Source organism: Cucumis melo, chromosome 2, assembly GCF_025177605.1.
Source record: "Cucumis melo cultivar AY chromosome 2, USDA_Cmelo_AY_1.0, whole genome shotgun sequence".
Taxonomy (NCBI): Eukaryota; Viridiplantae; Streptophyta; class Magnoliopsida; order Cucurbitales; family Cucurbitaceae; genus Cucumis; species Cucumis melo.
This window is the reverse complement of record NC_066858.1, coordinates 5,565,558-5,589,646: the sequence shown is the minus strand read 5'-3', so window position 1 is coordinate 5,589,646 and position 24,089 is coordinate 5,565,558. Positions and strand designations below refer to the sequence as shown.

The following is a 24,089-nucleotide window of genomic DNA, read 5'->3' as shown; positions in this document are numbered from 1 at the left end:
GAAATACGAATTTGCTAGTAACTACAAGAATTGTAATTCGAATTCCTCTACCCAATTGTACTAATATATATTTATGTGTATGTTTCAAGTAAAGAAGAATGACCATACAGAAGTTAAAAAGGTGAAGATCGTATTTGAAATAAGAATGTGGAATATAATGTCGGTTGAAAAAGACAAATTTAACGCAAGGCTAGAGTTTTATGGGTTAGATTATAAGTTTGGTCATTTACTTTTAAAATTATTTAATAGTCTCCAAACTTTTAGTTTGCCTACCGATCTTTCAATCTTCCCAATAAAAATTGAAAGTTTAAAATTTCATTAGATCATTCAACCAATTTTTTTCTTTGAATATGCCAGTGATCTATTAGTCATATGAAAGTTTAGAAACCAATTAGACATATTTAAAAGTCTAATAATCAAATAAACATAAATCTCAAAAGTTTATCGACTAAACTTGTAATTTAACCTAGTTAATACATAATAGTTATAAAAAGCTCTAAGAACAAGCAAGTCTAGAGACCTGGCCAATAAAGTGCACAAGTATTTTTTTTTTCTTAAAATAAACTTAGATTAAACTTAGAGTTAGAGAAGGAATAGTAACATGTCATAATGCCAATAGACATATTACAAGAAATAGGGGTATAGACCTTACCATAATGTCTACGAATATAGACCAATATCAGTAAGTTAGTTCTTCACAAGTGTTTGTAACACCATTTGGGTCAAATTATTGTTTTACCCTTAAGTTACTTCATAGTTCTTAAAAACCGGAGCTCCTCTAATGAACAATCTGTTTATGGTCCAACCACTAAACAGAAACTCCTCTCATGCTATAAAGAGTGTAGGACCCTTTATTCAAGTCTTGCACCATTTAAGAAAACACTCATTTACTTATAAGTGGGGAATAAGTGAATTTTATCTTGTGTGATTATGTTTCCAACTCTCTGCTAGGTCTTGTCTCCAAAATGATAAGCATATTGAGTCAGCAATCTGGTCACTCTCATCCGTACAAATCAAAGGATAATTACTCGCGAACAGGAGTTCATAATACACTTAGGATTAAGACTAAGTTAGTTAAGTCATTCTAATGAAATAGAAACCTAACTAGTTAACGGAGTTATATCTACACGAACGCATTGGATCATTAAGTTTGTATCAAATACAATGTGAGTTGTATCCATAGTATTACCAGGATAAGATACCCAATCTTATCCCTATACTATAGACCCTTTGAGTTGTATCTCAAATATTGATTTTTGTACGTCTCTATATACTATTTAAGACTCATCAAACAACTTAGGATGTTGGTTTATTAGATTAAGTTATTAATACAAAACCAATAATATAATCAATAATGATTTATTGAAATCATAATAATAACACTATATTAATAATGGCCAACGGATTACATTTACTATCTACGAGTTTCAGGACATAAAAATGAACGATGGGGACCAAGTGATCGACGAAAATTCTGCTCAGACAATACATTCGCTAGATTGGCTTGAATCACATTTAATTGATCTATAGTTGTTTGTTTCGCCAAGCAAGTATCATACGCAATAAGTAAACTCCGATCATCTGCAATAGAAGGGCGATTAATACGATTTTGAATTGTAGTTACAAATGGGTTATACACATTGCCAAGTCCTTCAAGAATGTATTCCAAGTGATCTCGATAAGATAATGGTTCAATAGTTTTATAATAAACTTATCTGATAGATGAAGTATCTTGAATTACGAGATCACACCCATATAGATTGTTTAGGCTCCCATAAACTTGTTGCTACCTGTTTCACAATCACCTCCGTAGTTGGGCTTCCTATATATGAATAAGCTTACTCTAGTAGTTTCTGAATTAGACTCCCCCTAACTCTTATTAATTCTTCCTGTGCCCAATCAATTGTATTAACAACTCAAAGACTAAGTTGTAGAGAAAACTTTTAACCTGTTTTAAGGATATGATCCTTACAGATAAACGTGTATAGATCCATAACAAAGGGCTCAAGCATACCCACCAAATCATATATAAAAGAAATTAACCAAAAAAAAAAAAAAGAAAGAAAGAAAAGAAAAGAAGAAGATAGCCTCTAGCAATCAATACCAAACACCAGACAGACGAAGGACGTAATCTAACAAAAAGATAAAAGATGGGACAACGTCATAGCCCATTCAAGACCTTCTAATTCATTAAGATTAATAATACATCTGAGATACAAATCCCAAGTTTTTGTATCCCCAATGATCCATGCATTGCCCATCTTAAAGTCAAGTTGAAATGCAATACGAAATATAAACGTGGGAAAACATTGAAATGCAGACCACAAGTCAGTCAAAGATCCTTCAGAAAATAAAAGCAAAAGTAGAAGTAATCACCAACACAAAATTAATAACATTGATTTACTACCCAATTTCAACTCTTTGAAAGAGTGAAACTGATTACTTTAGCATCGTCGTAAATAAGCATTATGCTCAGATCGAAAAAGAAAAAGAAATAGAGTGCAATTAGAGAAGAGGATGAATGTGTGATGCGTGAGAGTCCACATGAACAGTTGTGGCAGATGAGGAAACACAAAGAATAAAGAATAATATTCAGTGTTGTCCTTTTGCTTTTATCTTTTCACATGTTATAAGGTCTTAATTGATCTCATTGAAAAGAAGCTATAAATATATATATGTATATATATTGTATGTCCCCATTTGGTAAGACTTGTGCGATTGCTTTCACCCATGCCAGACAGCATCATCCAAATTGATTGGATGTCCACACCCATTATCACACTCGATGACAAGTATATAGTATGTTTTAATCATCATCCTCTTCATGGTTTCTCACATCACCTTTTGGTTCTTCTACTTTTTGTTGTTAATGATAAAGTTTAGTATTTGAACTTTCATACATAACAGAATTAATCTTTATTAGGATTATATTTGAAAACCAACAATGCGTTAATTCTTATACACTATATTTACTTAATAAAAAACATTATTGAAGGCAGTTGCGAATCCAAACGTTTTGTTTGACGAGGTGTCTCGTAGTTTATACTTTAGAAAATTAATAGGAAAAAAACATAACAACTCAGGATTGAACTTGGATTTAAAGGGGACTAGATGATTATTTTACCACTATGATAGTTACTAATATTAATATAAAGACAATTTTTATATATGTATATATTATATAAAGTGTAATTTTGGAACTCTTGTTTAATCTCATGAAAAATTTATTATATAGTAAAGTCAATTCTATAATAATGGTTTTTTTTTTTTATTTTAGTACACTCAATTTCATTAGGACTTCCACTTCAATTCAACCCATCACTTGAAACAAAAAAGCCCTAAACCTTTTAATGCACTTGCATAAAACTTTGTCTCCCTATTCTCTTTTTTCTTTTTAAAAAAAAACATTGAGCTTTATTTTGGAATTCCCTTTTAACCTCATCAAAAACCCTATATTGTCCAATAAAATCAATTTTCTCTAACATACATTTCTATAATAATTGTTTTTTTTTTTAATTTTACACTCCATAAATTAATTAGGAGTTCCACTTCTATTTCAATCCATCACTTGAAAAAAAAAAAGGCTCAACTTCTTGATGTACTTTCATAAACTTTGTCTCCCTATTTTCTTCCAAATAAAAAAAAAAAAAGGAAAGAAAAAGAAAAAGAAAGAAAAAAATCATTGATCTTTTTGAATCTTGAATCACTTTTTGGATGGGTACTACATATATATACAAATGTCTTATAGACATTATTACTTCTTATTCATTGCTATATACAAAAGTTATGATTAATTATTGAAAAATATGTAAAAAAAAAAAAAAGTATATCAACTTACCATGCATTGAGATATAAGAAAATATTTTTAAAGCATATGATGACATTGAGGAAAAAAAACATATAAAGTATGATGATAGGTCGGGGAATAAAATACATGTTTTTTTTTTTTAACATAAATATAGTAGACATGTTTTCTTTAAACTTTATGTTATATATTATAGATATATACAAGAAACTATCACCTGTAACTTTAAGAGGTCGATCTAAGTAGATTAGTTGGGACATATGAAACGATCACTGGAAAGACAGATGAGAATTTTAGTAGAACTCATGGAAGAGCTAAGACAGTTACTCATGGTAGAAGCTTAAAAGACGACCCAGAGGGAACCTTAATAGGGCTATAAGAAGACCCATAAGAGAAGTAGATGACCCAAACGGAGAATTTTAGTGTCTCACTGAATGACATTAGCATGATCCATAGAAGAATGGATGCCTATATAGTCTCTTACCCATAGAAGACTTAAGTCACATAAAGAACATTGGGATGCTCTACGAAAGATCTTGGTAAAACCCATATTGAAGGTGCTAGGTGTTACATGTAGGACCTCAAAAGTCACATATTGGAAAACCTTAAGAGGACCCTAAGAAATGTTGAAAATGACTTGGATATTTTTTGCCCCTGTAACAAAAAGTAAAAGAAGTTTTTGAGGAAAAAGTGGTAGGTTTTTCCACATCCAAAGATTTGATTTGCTAAAGGATTTATACACAAAGACCTGTAAGAGAGCTTCCAAATTATGGTTGCATAGGAAGTAGAAAATCTCTACACAAGCCAGTTGCTGCCTCCTGATCAGAGGAGTTTGGGTAACTATGTTTGCACATGAAAGAAATAACTTCTTACTACTTTTCTCTTCAAATTATTTTATCTTTTTTACCAAATTTTATCATTTCATTAACATTACAAGACCATTTCTTTTGTGTTGTTCTCAGTTGATTTTGGATATGAAGCTGTTCTTATATCACAATCTAGCAAAGTTTTGAGAAAATAAATATATCCAAAATATATTTTAAAGTATGTGGTCAGTAGCTCAAACATATATTGTTTGTACTATCGAACTCGTGTCAATGACAATTTTTCCAACTCACACTTTAATTACAATAGTTTTGAAAGAAAATATATATATATATATATATATATATATATATATATATATATATATATATATATATATATATATATATATATATATATATATATATGGTTATTTATTTGTTACGAATAAGGTAACCATTTAATTTCAGTTAAGTATACTTCATTGTATATAATTAATTATAAATTCTATTTACATCTATTAGTTTAAATTAAATAACCTAAAGAAATATATTTTAATAAACAATATATAAAAATTAAGGTAAGAAAAAGAAAACAGCAATTTATGTCGATTAAATAATTGTATTCATTTAATAAATGAATATGAATATTTATTTGAGTTTTTCTTTTCAAATAGAAAAATTAACCAACTCATACAAGAAAAATAACAAAAAAAGTTTCTATGAAGTTTAAATATATTGACTTTATATATATATATATATATATATATATATATATATAATTTTCCTGTTTTTAAAAATTAAGCAAGTAATTTAACAAAATATTATTGATTTAGTAAAAAATTTAATTTTGTTAATTTTTTAAAATTAGTATTAACAAAATTAGTTAACTATATTTGCAATAAATTATACAAAATGAAAGACAATAAGAGTGAGAGAAGAGAAAATCCATTGTTTTGGAAGGAAAAAGGAGATGCATAGGAATAACGCTTATGTATGAACAAATATAAAAAAAATTGTATAACAAACATCGGTTTATCATACCTATATCAATTCTCGTTCAAGAATTTTTTTGATCAAACAACCCTTAACATACGACATATATTAAAATTCTTAAGTTATAAAATCTTTTGGTGCTTCTATTATTCTTTTTCTTATCGTCATGGTTCAAATACAAGTGGACAATTTTATTTAATTATTTTAGAAGGTCAAACACCGAACTAAGGATAAGGGGAGTAAGAGAATTTGAAGAAGAAAATGGAGAGAAAAAAAATGGAAAAATATAGAAGCAAAGGATTCTTAAATTTTATTTTCATATAATAATATTAAACGTATATTCTTAAATTTTAACCTTAAAATACTTTGAGATATTTTTTACGTAGAACATTAATAGTTTCCATCCGAAATTAAAAAGATTTATTTGAAAAAAAATTCTATAGCTTAAAAGTATTTTTTAAACTTTGAAACGTTCACACATATTTTTGGCAAAATTACAAATGTTAGGATTAAAATACAATTTAGCTAAACATAGATTTCTCTATCTCTGACTAAATTAAAGAATCCAAGGGTATGTCTATATGAACAAAAAGAAAATGAAAAGAGAGAGAGAGAGAGAGAAAAGACATGAATTACTTTTAATTATTTATTAGGAGGAATGATTCTCAACAAACCTCCAACAATCACCAACTCAGCTTTTAAAAGAGTCAAGAATGGTGAGATAATGGTGTTGGCCATCCTTCTTCAACCACTTCTAATTAACACATATAATACCAACAAATTTGGAATTTTGTTTTCCCCATGCATAAAGTTGGTAGGATAGTCCATCCATTTGGCAATCTAACTTAATACTAACTTAAAAGCATTCCAAAATTTGATTCTGCCTTCCTTAAAAAAAATATTATTCAAACAATGGAGATGGGTGTGTAGATGCATGCCAGAGATTTAAGCTTCTAGCTTCTTTTGATAACTTTTTCTAGGAAAACAAACATTAAAAAAAAAATAAAAAATAAATAAATAAAGAATTTACATCTTTGAGCCGCATGCCGAACAAACCATTTACGGTTTGGTATGTGAAGAAGAGAAAAAAAGAATACATTTTTCCAACTCCTTAGACGCTCATGAATGTGTAAAAAGACTGTAACAACGCATTGCATAGGGGAAAAATGAGATACCACTCATCTCATGACTTTGTCCCACCGAATGATTTTAGTGAGTTCCACAAAAACAACAACATTGTTTAGTAGGTTACGTTAATCACCTCCAACACTTTGGCTCAACCAAAATACGATGGATGCATGCTAGGCGGTATACTAAAATTATGTACCTCATGAGATGGTCTCAGACATCGATTTTAATTGTAATACATATTCATTCCATTTATTAATTATCTAACTAAATTCCAAGCAACATGAGAGTTCACTTTCCAATAACTGTTTGTAAGGGAGATCACAATTGGCAAGTAAAGGCAGAATAGGAGGAAAAAAAATGAGGACTTTGCCATGGCAGAATCCAAACACAAACTCATATCTTCTTCTTCTTTGGTAATCGAGTAACTGATGGAGTTTGAATCTAAATATACCCTCCCTTAGAGTAACCTCTTATGCTTTATCACTTCCCAAATCTTCCCTACAATGATCAATACTTTACCCACCTCAGAAGAAGAAACACACCATCAAGAATCCAATTAAGCACAACCATATCCTAGTTGCTTCCACCTCCTCCTATCATCACAAATGATATCAACATTAGTAGCAACAAAACAAGGTCAAAGTTTGTATTTTTTATTTTTGTCTATAATGTGACCATGAATTAACTAACATTGATTTAGTGGAGATATGTGATAATCATCTTAAATTACCGACTTACCCAAAAACTTAAATTAGTAATTGAAAACAAATTTAGTATTATAGTCATCCAAATATAGAAACTATAATGAAATGAATAAATTTGAAACATTTTGTAGTAGTTTTAAAAGTCAAATGTTTCACCTTATTTTGTTTTACTATATTCATTTAATTTTCGTTTAGAGAGATAGTTGAACAATATCATTTATTTAGTGATAAAAGACTAGATAAAATTATAATTTAAAGTTCCAATTAATATGCAAATGAAAATTTTAGTATAGAAGTTCTATATATTTGGATTGAATTAAGAAAAAAAATTTAGTTCACCGAAAAATTTATTTTTATTTCTAACTCTTTTGTTTAAAAAATATTTAAATATACTTTAAAATTATTTTGAGTATTTGATAAACATTCCAAAATTTTCCAAAATGATATATATTTTAAATTAAACACTTGAATATATTTCAACACACCCTAAATTCTAGTAGTTAAAAAAGTCAATTTTAATTCATATATTTTTAAATTTTAATTTGTACACATTTTCGTTTTAATCATTCTAATTTTAAAACGTTAACGGTGATTGCTATATTTGTAAAAAGTCATTTTTTAATGATTTTTATTTTTTTTTTAATGATTTTTAGTTTCTTTTAATATTAATTATTTTGAATCAAAATTTCAAAAAATAAATATAGGAATAACAAAAAATAAGAACTCAAAATGGAGGTATTTTTTTTGTTTGGTTTTAATTAGAATACAAGAAATAAGAGTAGAAAGAAGTGAAAATTTAATTAGTAATATAAGTAATAAGATGTTAATTAGGTTAAATTAATAATTTGAAAAATGATTAGACCAAATTAGATCTAACTGTAATACTACTGTTTTTAATTCATCTTTGCTACAATGTTTACGACTTCTTATAGTACCTATTATTTCTTACTCTATTTTCTATTCATCTTTTTTTCTTCTCTCTTACAACATTGTTTATTTACTTTTACTATTATTTTTCAATATTTTTTTCTAGTTAATCAACATGTTAGGTGGAGATTCAAACAATGCTCATTTTAAACAACATAATCGTATAATTTGATTAGCTATAAGTAAAACATTGATTGTTAATCGAAACATTGGTTAGGCGGTTAACTAGTTTATTATTTTTTTTTAAAAAAAAAAATTTGTTAATTCTAACCTTTTTACTCTAAATTTTGAAATATGTGTTATTTTATTTCCTGAAAATTATTGTTATTATTATTTAATCAATTTTAGAACAAATAATTTTGAAGAACTAAAGGAAAGGTTTGATCAATTTTGGTAAATATTATTAACTTTACTTTTTTAAGGACTAAATTTAATATTTTATTGATTAAAATTGGAGAAGATTGATATTTGATATTTTAACATTAAAAAAAAAAAAAAGTGATAAAGTAAAGTAGATTGAAATTGTTACTTGTTAGAGCATATGAACAGAAAATTATATAGAGAATGGAGATTGATTAGATGAGATGGAATCTGTTGTTGCACGCAATCAAAGAAAACTGAGAGAAGAAGAGCTAAAGAAAGCGAGAGAAATTCTCTATACCTTCGTCCAAATTGGCCGAAGAAACCTACAGAAACCAAACCAACCACAATCATTCAACCATAGACTCTCTCTCTCTTTTTCCCCATCAAAGTTGATCATTGTCTCTTTCTTTCTTTAATCCCTTCCCTCTTCCTTTCGAATCAATCCCCTTTTCCTTTTCCTTTTCTTCTCTTTTCTCTTCTCCCACTTCATTTTCATCTAGTTTTCCAGCATCCCTTTTGTTTTTTTCCTTCATCTCTTTCACTTCTTCCTCCAATTTCGATTTTTTCTGCTGACCCACATGTTCTTTTGAGCTTTTCATTCTTTGGATTCGGCGTCGGAGCTGCTTGTTTGTCTTCTGCGGATCGCTCCGTCGTTGAAATGTGAATTTCTAACCACCTACATTTTGGGTTTTCTTGTTTTGTTTCTGTTTGTGTTGAAGCGAGTGGTGGTGGGGTTCCTTTAATTGTGTTTAATTTTGATGGAGTAAGGGATATTTGGGGTTGAGTGATTTCTTGTTTGATTTCCCTTTTTCTTTTCAGCAATTGCGAAATGTAGAAGGGATTGTTAGGGAGTTTAAGTCCGATGGAACTCTTTGATTACGTTTCCTTCGTTAATTGTTGCTTGGTTTTAAAGAATTTGGATTTTATCTATTTTTTTTCTGGGATCTGGTAGTATATAGATGTGCCGAGACATGGTTTTGGCTGTGGCAGATAGATAGCTCTAAACCAATTGTCATGTCTGATCTGTGTAATTTGTGCTTGTGTTTGTTTACTCTTCTTTAGTCTAGGACATTAGAAAACTTTAGGGGCTGATTGTTCATGATCTGTTTCTCACATTTAGGTGTAAAATAATACTTGGTTTGCTTATTTTTCTCCTTTTTCAAGTTGTATGTTGGAAATTGGAACGGTTTAGTTTGGTAAACTTTTGTAATGGGTTGGCTTTGCTGAACAGTATGGAGTGGGAGTTTGCTCTTTTAGTTTATTGCCTGGAATATTCATTTGGTTTCGTGATGTTTCTGCATTTTACAGAATATTTGTTGAATTCAGTTGTGTATGAAATGAGTTGGAACAACACGCCGCAGACAGAAGTTCATCATGTTAACACCAATTATCCTTATAACACTGCCGGAAGTTTTCTGGAATACTTTGAAGGACTTACCTACGAACATGTAAATTTCATTTTTTCGGGTGCTTCACATTCTCAGGTACTTTAAATCTGCTTGCTTCTGTATTCCAAACTCCTGAACTTTAATTTTTTCTTGCTATTGTACTATTCAATTGATTATTTATTTATTCTTATTTTTTTAATCTTCTCTGATGTTCTAACTTTAAGGAGAACACCTTTACAGCGCATGATTATTTTCTTGTTTGTGAAATGAAAGGTCTTCGTATATGCATCTTTTTGGGGGCCAGTAACATTTATTCTATAAGGAGTGGTCTTGGGAAAGTTTCTTTGCATTTCTTTGGTTTTTTCTTCGTCTGTCTTTCCTTCTTGAGTTTTCTTTCAAGTTGAAAATTGTCTCTCTCTTTATAATTTATAAGCTGGCAAAAAGTATACTTGAACGTAGTGCTCCTCTCTACCGTTGCTTTAATTAGTTTTGACTGTGAATGGAAAATGGCAATATACTTATTAAGTTTCACACTTGCAGGAGAATGTTTATCCTCCACTGAATTCAAACTTTTACAAGTTTGGGTTTTCAGATTTTGGGAGTCCTTCCTATTACAACCCACCTCAAGCTTATAGGATGCATGATCACGAGCCCATAATTTATGAACATAGAAGGCTAGAAAATTCTGCAACTCAGCCTAATTTACAGAGTACCGTAAATCCTGAATTTGAAGAAATTACAAATACTATAGCATTTGACAACCATGTAGAATGTAAGTGATGATTCTCGGTAATTAGATAATTGTTTCGTATCTGTTGGGTTCACCATTGAGGTTTCCTAGAAGCATGCAAAATATTTACTTTTGCAAATGTAACAATGTTCTTGGTAGGAGTGAAACATCAAACACTGAAGGGGTTTTTTTCTAATATAAAAACGTAATTTTATCATTAACATTCGCCAGCATAGGGAATATCAGTATTCATCTTTGTACTTGTTTCTCAAGAGTTCAGTGCAAGCTGAATGTTACATCTTGAGAGAACACTGCATACATGGATGAACTTAGAACTCTTGTAGAAGACTCTTTCAAGTTTTTTTTAGTCAAATACCAAGAAGGAATACGGTTCTTGAAATAAGACGACCTTTGAATTTTTAGCTTTTGGTTTATCTCTAAATGCTGCATACTTTTCCTCTCTCTGTTAGCACTTTTTTCGACTCTCGCTGTTAGCACTAACAACAGATTTTCGCTCAGGTCCAAGGAGACACCATAATTCACATGATTTTCAGGTTTGTGGTTATTTACATGGTTTGACAAATCAACTTTCTACTTGAAATATGAAACTTGTTTGGTCGTGTGTTTTTGGCCAAAATTATTGATGGATGAATATTTATGATTACGTGTAGGTTGTTTGGCAAGACAATGTAGATCCTGATAATATGACTTACGAGGTTAGTGCATTTGACAAACTTTTTGTGTACTTGTTTTTTTCCTTTTATTTGTTAGTGAAAGTATCAATTTCCATCTATATATGGAACCCCATAGTTAGAAGAACCTAGTAATGCAAGTTAAAATGGTCATGTAATCTCCTCAATTTATGGGGACGAATAAACCAAGGGAGTTTTAATATCAATTTTGATGATTGCTTACCAGATGCTCAAAGCTACCTTTGATTTAAAACTTAATGTGATAGAATAACTGTAAGGAACTTGGAAAAAAAATCCTTGATTGATGAGACATTAAAATGTGTAAGCTTAAGTAAGCTTAAGAAAGTTGTTCTTCCAAACCAAGCATAGGTCAGATGGTATTCTCAACCTAGAGATCAGATGTTCAAATCTCTTGCCCCATGTTATTGAACTCAAAAAAATAGATTAATGAGGATACCCGCTCTATGATAGAGCTGCTGAACTATTATTCTGGGGTCAAGTTTTTATGTTTGTTTTTTGAACAAATGTTAAACAAACTTCGTCATCTGCCATCTTACCTGATCGTCCAAAATGTATGTATATCTTTTCTCAATATTTGAATAAAAATCTATAATATTTCAAGTTCAGGAATTACTAGAGTTGGGTGAGACAGTTGGAACTCAAAGTCGAGGTCTATCTCAAGAATTGATCGCTTTGCTTCCGATATCAAAGTACAAATATGGTTTCTTCTCAAGGAAAAAGTCACGAGGAGACCGGTATAACTTAGCTTATGATGTGCATTTGATGGAATGTGTTAAACTTTTTTCCTTTCCTTTCGTTGCCATTAACATTGAGCTGTAATCATTATCCTCACATTTTAGTTCTTAAGTAATGGTGTTGGCAAGTTACTTAATTTCTTAGTGGTACAAGTTCTCTGACGAATGAGACTTCGTAGCCTGTTTGATGCTAGTTTCATCTTGAATCAGTGGTACGGGAAAACAAAATTTGATTATCAGGCATTCAGATATGGCTTTCTTTAAAAAAGGAGGGAAATTCTAATAATTTCATGTCAGACATATGTCCAAACTATGTTTACTCATTCTTTCGCTCCATTAAGACAAGAAAGAGAATGGCAGCATGTATATTTTTATCTCTGAATATCAGATTTATTAGGCTTATTCCCATAATGCATTGATAAAAGACTTGGGTATTCATATTTCTATCAATTTATGAGAGCTCACAATTACCTTTGATGTCCGATAGATTGCCTCACTCTACCGAAAGATCTTTCTTTTTTTTTTTTTTTTTTTTTTTTGAAATATGTGATCCAAGTATTCAAATAACAATATGTACCTTAACTGCTTCTAAATTATGTCTTGTACTTGTGGAAAGATGCTAAATGAACATTTTGGACTTGGGCGTTTCTATTATAATAACCTGATACTGGTTGAGAGTCCAGTTTGTGCTTTTTCCTTTCGAGTCTAACTTTGTTCCTCTTAATTGGATGTAGATGTGTGATATGCCAGATGGAATATAAACGAGGTGATCGGCGGATCACTCTGCCGTGCAAACATATCTACCATGCTGGTTGTGGAACCAAATGGCTTAGCATCAACAAGGTATTATTATTAGTTCATTGCATGTGCTGGGATTGTTGATTGTTTTATTGGTTATAACTCACAGACTGATTCTTACGTGGTTCAAGATATCATAATAAGTAATAACCATGTTCATTTCTGTAGTTAAATTGGATATTTAAACGTAGGTTTTTGGGTGTTTAGCAGAAGAATAACATGATCTGTTTTAAAACTTTGCGGAGTATGTTTATTTCTATTCTTAGAAATTGCTAGACAAATGCATTGTCACCTGTGCTAACCCTGTAGGAATTAGGATTTGGATAACTTTTCTAGTCAGGTTTTTTCTATTTCAAATCATGTACATTAGCTTTTCACCCCTATAATCTGTAGGTTATAAATGATATATTAAGCTAGTTGATCGTCTTTGCTCTATACTAAGATTCCATTTGATAACCATTTAACTCTAGTTTGATGATAACCATTTGGTTTTTGACTCTTAGTTTTCTAAAATTGTGTTGTTTCTTACTATTCTCTTTTCCATAGTTTTCGTCTTTCCTAGCTAATCACTGGATTTGAGAACAATTCCAAAATAAAAACCGAGGTTTTAAAAACTGTTATAAACAAGATTCTAAAAACCACTTTCTCATTTTCCATTACTGGGCTGGGCTAGTTTTATTTGTGTTTATAAGCTTAATTTTCAAAAATAAAAAATAAAAGGTTAAATGAGGCCTTAATTTGTTTGTTAGTTATGAAAATTAAGCTTCTAAAAACTACCTCCACTCAAACATTTCTTGGTTATGTGTTAGTTAGGTTTCGAAAAGTAAGGCTTTCTTGAGTAACCATTTTGTTTGTTGTTTTTGGTTTTTGAAAATTTCTCCCAATTTTTTAGTCATGATTTTCATTTTTTTTTAATGTAAACGTATAAATTCTTAGCTAATTTCTGAAACCGCTTCCTTTTAGTTTTAAGGTTTTATCTTTGATTTTGAAAACGCTCATACAATGTATAGATAAAACAAACCATAAAAACCAATAGATGGAACTTGGCAGTGGTGCCTATAGGCTTTAATTGTGGAGGTTACCGAAAAAACCTAAAAAAAAGGTAGTTTTTGTTTTTGAAAGTACTAACAATTCAAATGTTCCAAAAGGATTAGAAAACCACGGTGAGAAAGTGAACACAATTTTTGAAAAACCAATAATAAAAAACGAGAAGGGACTCAAAATTTCTCATAGAGCTATTTTTGAAATGACTTGTAAAGGCTGAAGTTATTGTGTACTTGGATGATTGTTTGAGCTCCATAATCTTCTAAAGAAACAAATGAAAAATAACTTTCAGAAAACAATTTTGAAACCCAACTCCGAAGCAACTTCAGTTCTTGTCTTTAATAAAGTAAGGATGCAGATGATCTTTAATTGATTCTTCACCTTTTCTTTTAGGTGAGGCAGATCCAGGAAGAAGCTTTTTCATTGAGTAACTAATTCTATTATATGGTTTTGTTGTGCAGGCTTGCCCCATATGTTACACAGAGGTGTTTGGTGATACTTCAAAACGCTAAGTCTTCTTCTCACTTCACTGTGTTAGATGACAGAAGAACATAATCTTTGTTATTGTTTATTATTTTTAAAATTTTTGTGAAAAAGAAAGAAAGAATATATATATATATATATATAAATATATTTATATATATGGAGTGGCAAGGCAATCACTTGATTTTTCTTTCTTAAATATTCCCACTTTAGTAATATGGCAGTGCTGAAGTGAATAAAGCTTAATTCCCCTTGTATTAGCTTTATCAGTGTTTGGTGTTTGGATTGGCTTTTTTCTTTTCTTTTTTTCTTTCCCTTTTTTTTTGGCAAAGGTAAGAGATGTGTAAGGATTGGTAAGTTTAGGAATGGGAAACAATTAGTTTCTTTAGCTTCTTATGTATCCATGAAGATTAGTATTTTATAGAAATTTTGTAATTGATAGTCTTTTTGTTATTCTACTTTAATTTTGAAAACATTGTGTTCTTTTTTACCCTTCTAACTAAAGTGAGATACTTAGACCATAATTTTATTTTTCTTTCTAGAGGTTACAGGTTCAGTTCTGATTCTGATCCTTGAGATTATAGTAGTGTTGAACTGATGAGATAGAAGGTATTTAGTTGTTGACTCATTACTATATTCAATGTTAATTAATGATGTCAGTTGGATATTTTTGTTTGTCAAACTTTATATAATCCACATTCTTTTAGATTAAAATCTCAATATATGTCGTTGTTTAAGAGGTCAAGGTTTTGAACTCCCACAACTTGTTTGAACACTGTGTATTTAAATTTCATCAACTTGTTTGAACTATGTTTTTAAATTTCATCGACTCCTTTTCAAATGCTCTATCTATTTGAAACTTATTTTATTTTTTAGCTCCTAGACTTTTTCTTTATTATCTTAAAACTTCTTTCTATCTTCTTATTTATTTTTTATTTTCTTATTCTTTTACTTGCACATAGTCTGGCAAATATTTATTCGAATAGTTAATTTATTTTATTTGTCATTATTTTAAATAACAACATTTGAAAATATTTTCAATTATAGTAAAATATTGCTATCATTGACAAACAATGATAATCAATAATAGATCCATAAAACATTATCGAATTAGAAGAAAATAACGAAGATAAATATAAGATAAAGTGAATTTCGATTTAAATAAACTCAATTGACGACTAATAAAATTCTTCACATCCTAATCTTAGGATGATGGTAAAGTATATGTAATTTTTCTTTCTATAAATGCATTATTATAGTTTCATACTATTAGAGAATTTTGATTTCCTCTAAAGTTCTCTAGCTTCCATATCATTTCATTCTTTAACTTAAGCATTAAAGTATGTGATAAGTGCACGTTTCTCTCTTTTGTTGACCGTGATCTTTTTTCTTTAAACAAATTTACTATTGGTGCCATGTAAAGGTTGTGTATATTTCTCGTGTTCAAAGTTTGACAACAATTGGCATTGTATGAGGGGAAGAAATTGTTCTCTCCTAATGATCTGGATACCTTACAAAATATGAACAAAAGAGATTGGGATGGAATGTATATATATGACTTTGACTAAGATATAAGGCACGTAAGAAGAACAAGAGACCATATACACCACCTTAGCCTCATCAAGCACAGAAACAAATGAAAGGAATGAGTATGCATGATCTTTCTAAAGAAAAAGCTTCCTTAGTTGAGGATGTGAGAGAAACAGACTCTCATGTCCAAAACCAAAGGAGAGATTGATATTATGTGGAAACAACTATAGAAGGTAGGCAGCCTGAGATATAATTCTCTCAAACATATCTCTGTCCTGTTAAATTAAACAAATTAAAAAGCAGAAACTGTAGAACCGACATGCTTCCTTATTGTAAACAAAAAAAAAAAAAAAAAAATGTAGAGGATATGTGTCCTTCCAGACAAGAACTCAACAAAATTTAATTATTCATAGGAAAAAAAAAGTATTATTATAACCCAAACAATTTTTTCTATACATAAAACTATAAATAGCAGACTGGGAGACTAATTCAGCCACAGTCAGAACAGAACAAAGGATATGTTTGAAGGATTCTTAATCTCTAGGAGTGATTCTATAATACTTACAAAAATGTCAACTTTCTTGTTTGTTTTATTTTTTATTTTCCATCTTTTTGTGGTTAGGGTTAATTCCTGGTCTTTAGTTTAAGTTCAACTGTCTTATAAAATGGAAACTTACAATTTTCACCTAACATTTGTGATGCCATAATAGTAAAAAAAAATGGTTAGACTAATAATTTTAAGTTGATAGTTGTGGGTCTGTTTTAGGTTTTCCAATTTTTACAAGTTTCAATTAAAATAAAATTATTTCATTTTGATATTTAGGAGTTCTTAATTAGTATTAGTAAGCTTATTCCTTAGACGATGTTAGCCTCAATAATTTTTACTTGAGAATAATAAGTCTAATATATGAATTAATAAAGACAAACAAGTAAAGGAAAAAAAAAACTCAATTTATGTCCATATATAAGCTTTGAAAGCTTCCCTTCAAATCAATAACAATATTACAACATTTCGTTGATTCAACTACACCATTATCTTTTGGTTCAACGTTAAATAATATATGGAGTGGTGAGGTTTAAATCTTCTCCTTTTGGTTAAGAGTGCACGATTTGTACTACGATTTATACCAGTTAAACTATGTTCGAGTTAAAAAATGAACAAATTTTACATTGAAGTTTTGAGCGAGCCCATATTTGTGGGTAACATTCTTTTATATAAAACATAAATATATATATATATATAGTTGAATAGGAGACAGGTATGTTAGCTGTTGATATTGAAGTCAGATGAAAAAAAAAGAATAATAATAATAATAATAAGAGGGGGAGAAAAAGAAAAAATTGAGAAAGAATGTTAAAATAATAATTAAATAGGGTTGTAAATTGTAATAGATAATTAAATAATATGGCACAAGCAGCTGTATGTTGCTCCCCCATGTGCTTCATTTCCAACCAGTTTTCTATGTCAAACCATTTCTCTCAATCATTACTTCATATATTTTGTTTTATTAACATATTAAAAAAATCTCATTATTATTCCTATTCACTTCTAGAAATTAAATGAAAAAAGTATGCTTTTTGGAAGAAACCATAGTTGTTTGTTTAATTCAAGGAGTTTGAAACTCATGAACCAGAGTTGTTGTGCAGCAATAATAATAATAATAATAATAATAATAATAATAATAATAATAATAATAATAATAATATTTTACCTGTACATTTATATATATATATATATATATATATATATATATATATATATATATATATATATATATATATATATATATATATATATATATATAGTTGTATGTTTGGTAAATAAATAAGTAATAGATGAAAACTCCACTTTGATATTTAATATTTATGGAAAAGAATAATCAATTTTTAGCCTCCTAATCTCACGAAGTTGTGTATCAATTTGAAGTACTATATGTATTTTAGCTTAAACGAACTCTGATAGCAGTTGCTTTTACCTAAAGAAAAGTAGCACACATTGCAGATATCAAAACTTATTTGTTGATGTTGAAGTTTAGAGAATGTTGGGACTATATTGTATGCTAAAAGAATTTGAGAAACTACAAACCTAAAGCTTTATTACTGTTTATCTGGAAGAATCTCCTAATATTGTCATAAGAATAATTTAAAAATAAAATAAATAAATAAAATTAGAAAAAAAAAAAAACAAGAATTTAAAATAGAGGAATTGTAAAAAAAAAAAAAAAAAAAGACAAATTTTATAAAATATTTACACAATGTCTTTCAATTTTATAAAATATTTACACAATGTCTTAAGCTCACCTAACATTATATTGATGGAATCCAAAATTTTATATATAAAGATTTTGGCTAACTTTGCTATTTCCTTATTATAATGTGATACTTTTTAATATACAGGTTAAAAAACACATTTAAACCCTAAACTTTCATAAAAACAACAATTTAGTCCTTGAACTTTGGTTTGTAATGATTTAATTAGTCTTTATATTTAATTTCAATTTTGTAACAATTTAGTCCCTTAACTTTAAGTAGGTAACAATTTAAAAACTTATGACAATTTAATCTCTAACATAAAATAATAATCATTAAAATTAGATATAAATTTTTATCGTTACAATATGGCATGTGGATATGTTTTTTAAACATGATTTTAATTATAATTGGTTTAATATAATTATTGTAAAATATATACTCACCATTAGTTATTTTATTTTATTTTAAATTTCATTTTAGGATTAAGGTTTATGTTTTGCTAAATAATAAAATCATATGTATATAAACAACCAATTTGTTAGGCTCAAAGGGACAAATATGCAATTGTGTCAAACTATAGGATGATTATATTATTGATTTGAAACTAAAATAATTTTTTCAGTATTCTTAAGCAAAATCAATTAGTTTTCTAATTGGCTCCTTAACATTTAATTAGAACATTGAATATTATAATGTCTTCCAACTAATTAAATGTTTAAAAATGTCTCTACTTCTAACTTCACTTTGCAAAATATTAAATATATATATGATACTATTTCTATATATGGGAATATATGGCTTGACTTTTACCAATTAAATAATAATATGATTAAGATATATCTAATGATATGATTTTTGTTTTGTTTTTTTATTTTTTTTAATTTAAATTTAACATGTGAAGGTGTGACTTTATTTACCTCTAATCTTACCAATGAGTTATATATGTTTATCTTGATATTTAAAGATAAGAATTTGGCACCATCTAAGTTAGAAAATATGTACAAAAGCCAAAAATAAGTTTGGACCAAGAGGTATTAGCATGCACTCCATTCCAGAGGACGTAAGTTCAGTCACTCACTCCGTGATTGTAGTACTAAAAGAAAAGTAAACATTATAAAAATTAATATGTATTGTATTTCTAGACATTATTATGCATTTTGGAGTTTAAACTTTCGATTGAGAAAATATATACGTCTTAACAGGTTAAACCATAATCAAGTTAATTGATATATAACCATGATATAGTTTCAGATATCATATCTGAGTTAAGATGTACAAAAACTTTTTAAAATTTTGTATTTTTTAAAATAACGTAAACAAAACATAAAATTTGTCATTACAGTTTTTGTTTCGAAATCCACGTATCAAAATATCTGTTCATAATAATTATAGTAAACATCAATGGATGAATAAATGAAGGAAAAACTACGTCCATTTTCTCCCATTTCTATTACGACAAACTGCGAAATAGTTGAAAGGGTAAAAGAATATCAAATTTGAACATGTGTATATATGATCAAACTCCTTGTTTCTTAATAGAGTAAGCAAAGGGAAAGGATATGAAATGAGAGCATGTGCATATGACGATTCAACTCTTCTTTAACCCCAAACAAAGTGGTGTGCATGTCCCAACACCAACAAAAAATTAAATATATTATTTCATATACATAATATAATTCATTTTCATTATGGATTTTATTATATTTGTTTGACTTTGAATCATTAAATGAAAAAAGAAAGAATTTGATTTTGACATGTATTGTTTGTTGCTAATTGTTGGCTAGTGGTATGTTTGTCTTTGCGTTTGTGAGACATTAAAATCTTCTTCGCCGACAATGACCTCTCCAACCACGTCTTTGTCTTTATTTGCCATTTGGATGAATGAATTTTTCTTATTGGTGCCTTTCCAACATATATAATATATTTTGAGTTTGATATTTGAAAATGTGGTTTTTATTCATTGAATTGTCAATGAAGAGTTCTTTTAAATTATTAAATCACTTCCCAAGTCATACAATTTGAGACAATATATTTTTAACAAATTGTGTTAGAATTAGTTGGAGCCGATTGAGATGTTTCATTTCCTATATTAAACAAAGCATGTCTGTGTGTCAAGGGATACTCACTATAAAAGGAGCTTATAACTTGGTTACTAAACATAATCTTTCAATCACATTTGTTCTCTCTTTTCCATTAGAGGAAGTTTAGAGGGAAAAGATCAGATGAAGATATCAAAACCTCCGGGACGTTGGCTCCCGATGTTTTCTGCCATCACATTATGTCTTCTTGCTACTACAGTAGTGGCTGGAAAAGACACTTATGTTTATGCATCACCACCACCACCACCATCTCCTTATTATTATAGTTCACCACCTCCGCCAATGAAATCTCCACCACCACCATCACCGTATTATTACAAATCTCCACCACCTCCCTCACCTTCACCACCTCCCCCTTATGTCTATAGCTCACCTCCTCCACCTTCTCCATCACCGCCACCTCCATACATTTACAAATCACCACCTCCACCATCACCTTCACCTCCACCTCCATATGTCTATAAGTCTCCTCCTCCACCATCTCCATCTCCACCACCTCCATATGTTTACAAATCTCCTCCACCTCCATCACCTTCTCCTCCACCTCCATATGTCTACAAGTCTCCTCCTCCACCTTCTCCATCCCCACCACCTCCATATGTTTACAAATCTCCCCCACCGCCATCTCCATCTCCACCACCTCCATACGTTTACAAATCTCCTCCACCACCATCACCATCTCCTCCACCTCCATATGTCTATAAATCTCCTCCTCCACCTTCTCCATCTCCACCACCTCCATATGTCTATAAATCTCCTCCTCCACCGTCACCATCTCCACCTCCACCATACTATTACAAATCACCACCTCCCCCATCACCTTCTCCTCCACCTCCTTATTACTACAAGTCTCCACCTCCACCATCCCCTTCCCCACCACCACCTTATGTATATAAATCACCACCTCCTCCCCGTGAGAGACCAGAAGCACCAGAGTACCGAAAATCTCCACCTCATCCGTATGTTTATAAATCTCCCCCACCACCATCACCGTCTCCACCACCCCCATACATTTATAAATCTCCTCCACCACCATCACCTTCTCCTCCACCTCCATATGTCTATAAGTCTCCTCCTCCGCCATCTCTATCTCCACCACCTCCATATGTTTACAAATCTCCTCCACCGCCATCAACTTCTCCTCCACCTCCATATGTCTATAAATCTCCTCCTCCACCGTCACCATCTCCACCTCCACCATACTATTACAAATCACCACCTCCTCCATCACCTTCTCCTCCACCTCCTTATTACTACAAGTCTCCACCTCCACCATCCTCTTCCCCACCACCACCTTATGTATACAAATCACCACCTCCTCCCCGTGAGAGACCAGAAGCACCAGAGTACCGAAAATCTCCACCTCATCCGTATGTTTATAAATCTCCCCCACCACCATCACCGTCTCCACCACCCCCATACATTTATAAATCTCCTCCACCACCATCACCTTCTCCTCCACCTCCATATGTCTATAAGTCTCCTCCTCCGCCATCTCTATCTCCACCACCTCCATATGTTTACAAATCTCCTCCACCGCCATCAACTTCTCCTCCACCTCCATATGTCTATAAATCTCCTCCTCCACCGTCACCATCTCCACCTCCACCATACTATTACAAATCACCACCTCCTCCATCACCTTCTCCTCCACCTCCTTATTACTACAAGTCTCCACCTCCACCATCCTCTTCCCCACCACCACCTTATGTATACAAATCACCACCTCCTCCCCGTGAGAGACCAGAAGCACCAGAGTACCGAAAATCTCCACCTCATCCGTATGTTTATAAATCTCCCCCACCACCATCACCGTCTCCACCACCCCCATACATTTATAAATCTCCTCCACCACCATCACCTTCTCCTCCACCTCCATATGTCTATAAGTCTCCTCCTCCGCCATCTCCATCTCCACCACCTCCATATGTTTACAAATCTCCTCCACTGCCATCACCTTCTCCTCCACCTCCATATGTCTATAAATCTCCTCCTCCACCGTCTCCATCTCCACCACCTCCATATGTTTACAAATCTCCTCCACCACCATCACCATCTCCACCACCTCCTTATGTCTATAAGTCTCCCCCTCCACCATCTCCATCCCCACCACCTCCATACGTTTACAAATCACCGCCACCACCATCCCCATCTCCACCACCTCCATACATTTACAAATCTCCTCCACCACCATCTCCATCTCCACCACCTCCATATGTTTACAAATCTCCTCCACCGCCATCACCTTCTCCTCCACCTCCATATGTCTATAAGTCTCCTCCTCCACCCTCTCCATCCCCACCACCTCCATATGTTTACAAATCTCCTCCTCCACCATCTCCATCTCCACCACCTCCATACATTTACAAATCTCCTCCACCACCATCACCTTCTCCTCCACCTCCATATGTGTATAAGTCTCCTCCTCCACCATCTTCATCTCCACCACCTCCATATGTTTACAAATCTCCTCCACCACCATCTCCATCTCCACCACCTCCATACGTTTATAAATCTCCTCCACCACCATCACCTTCTCCACCACCTTCATATGTCTATAAGTCTCCTCCTCCACCTTCTCCATCCCCACCACCTCCATACGTTTACAAATCACCCCCACCACCATCTTCATCTCCACCACCTCCATACGTTTACAAATCTCCTCCACCTCCATATGTCTATAAGTCTCCTCCTCCACCATCTCCATCTCCACCACCTCCATATGTTTACAAATCTCCTCCACCTCCATCACCTTCTCCTCCACCTCCATATGTCTATAAGTCTCCACCTCCACCGTCTCCATCTCCACCACCTCCATATGTTTACAAATCTCCTCCACCACCCTCACCACCTCCTTATATCTATAAGTCTCCCCCTCCACCATCTTCATCACCTCCTCCTCCATATGTTTACAAATCACCTCCACCACCAACCTCATCTCCACCACCTCCTTATGTCTATAAGTCTCCCCCACCGCCGTCTCCATCTCCACCGCCTCCATATGTTTACAAATCTCCCCCGCCACCATCTCCATCTCCACCACCTCCTTATATTTATAAGTCTCCTCCTCCACCATCACCATCTCCTCCACCTCCATATGTTTACAAATCTCCTCCTCCACCTTCTCCGTCACCTCCTCCTCCATACTACTATAAGTCTCCTCCTCCACCATCTCCATCACCACCTCCCCCCTATGTTTACAAATCTCCTCCACCTCCTTCTCCTTCACCACCTCCACCGTACTACTATAACTCACCACCTCCACCGTCTCCATCACCACCTCCTCCATATCTTTACAAATCTCCACCACCACCTTCACCATCTCCTTACATTTATAAATCCCCACCCCCTCCATCTCCATCACCACCACACCCATATTATTGAACATCACACTCTCCGCATACAAAGTCTCAACCTTTCTCATACTATGAAGTCTAGTTGCCTCCGCCTCTCACATATTAAAGATTCTCTTTTTAATCTTTACATCCATGCAAGTTCCTGCCATATTATTCGACGGAATATTTGAATTCATAATAAACAAATTGAGTTAATTACACTGTATAAGTTCTTATGTTGGAGAGAATTATC

At 31.7% G+C, this 24,089-nt stretch overlaps 2 protein-coding genes across 3 annotated transcripts; both read left to right on the top strand.

The window, feature by feature from the left end:
• Window positions 1–8,932: 8,932 nt before the first annotated feature.
• LOC103492041 (E3 ubiquitin-protein ligase BIG BROTHER-like) lies at window positions 8,933–15,073 on the top strand. Of its 2 annotated transcripts, none has more exons than XM_008452219.3 (8): window positions 8,933–9,389; window positions 10,038–10,213; window positions 10,658–10,889; window positions 11,367–11,401; window positions 11,519–11,563; window positions 12,167–12,294; window positions 13,029–13,137; window positions 14,598–15,073. In XM_008452219.3, exons 2-8 carry the CDS (start codon window positions 10,067–10,069, stop codon window positions 14,646–14,648), a joined length of 747 nt encoding a protein of 248 aa, XP_008450441.1. In that variant the 5' UTR covers window positions 8,933–9,389; window positions 10,038–10,066; the 3' UTR covers window positions 14,649–15,073. The 2 variants fall into 2 exon arrangements, with proteins under 2 accessions (XP_008450441.1, XP_008450442.1); XM_008452220.3 differs by having other exon boundaries at window positions 8,962–9,389; window positions 10,056–10,213.
• A 5,587-nt stretch (window positions 15,074–20,660) lies between these two features.
• Window positions 20,661–23,885, top strand: LOC127148168 (extensin-2-like). The gene has a single exon (XM_051081189.1). The coding sequence runs from the start codon at window positions 20,661–20,663 to the stop codon at window positions 23,883–23,885; it is 3,225 nt and encodes a 1,074-aa protein (XP_050937146.1).
• The last annotated feature ends 204 nt before the right edge of the window (window positions 23,886–24,089 follow it).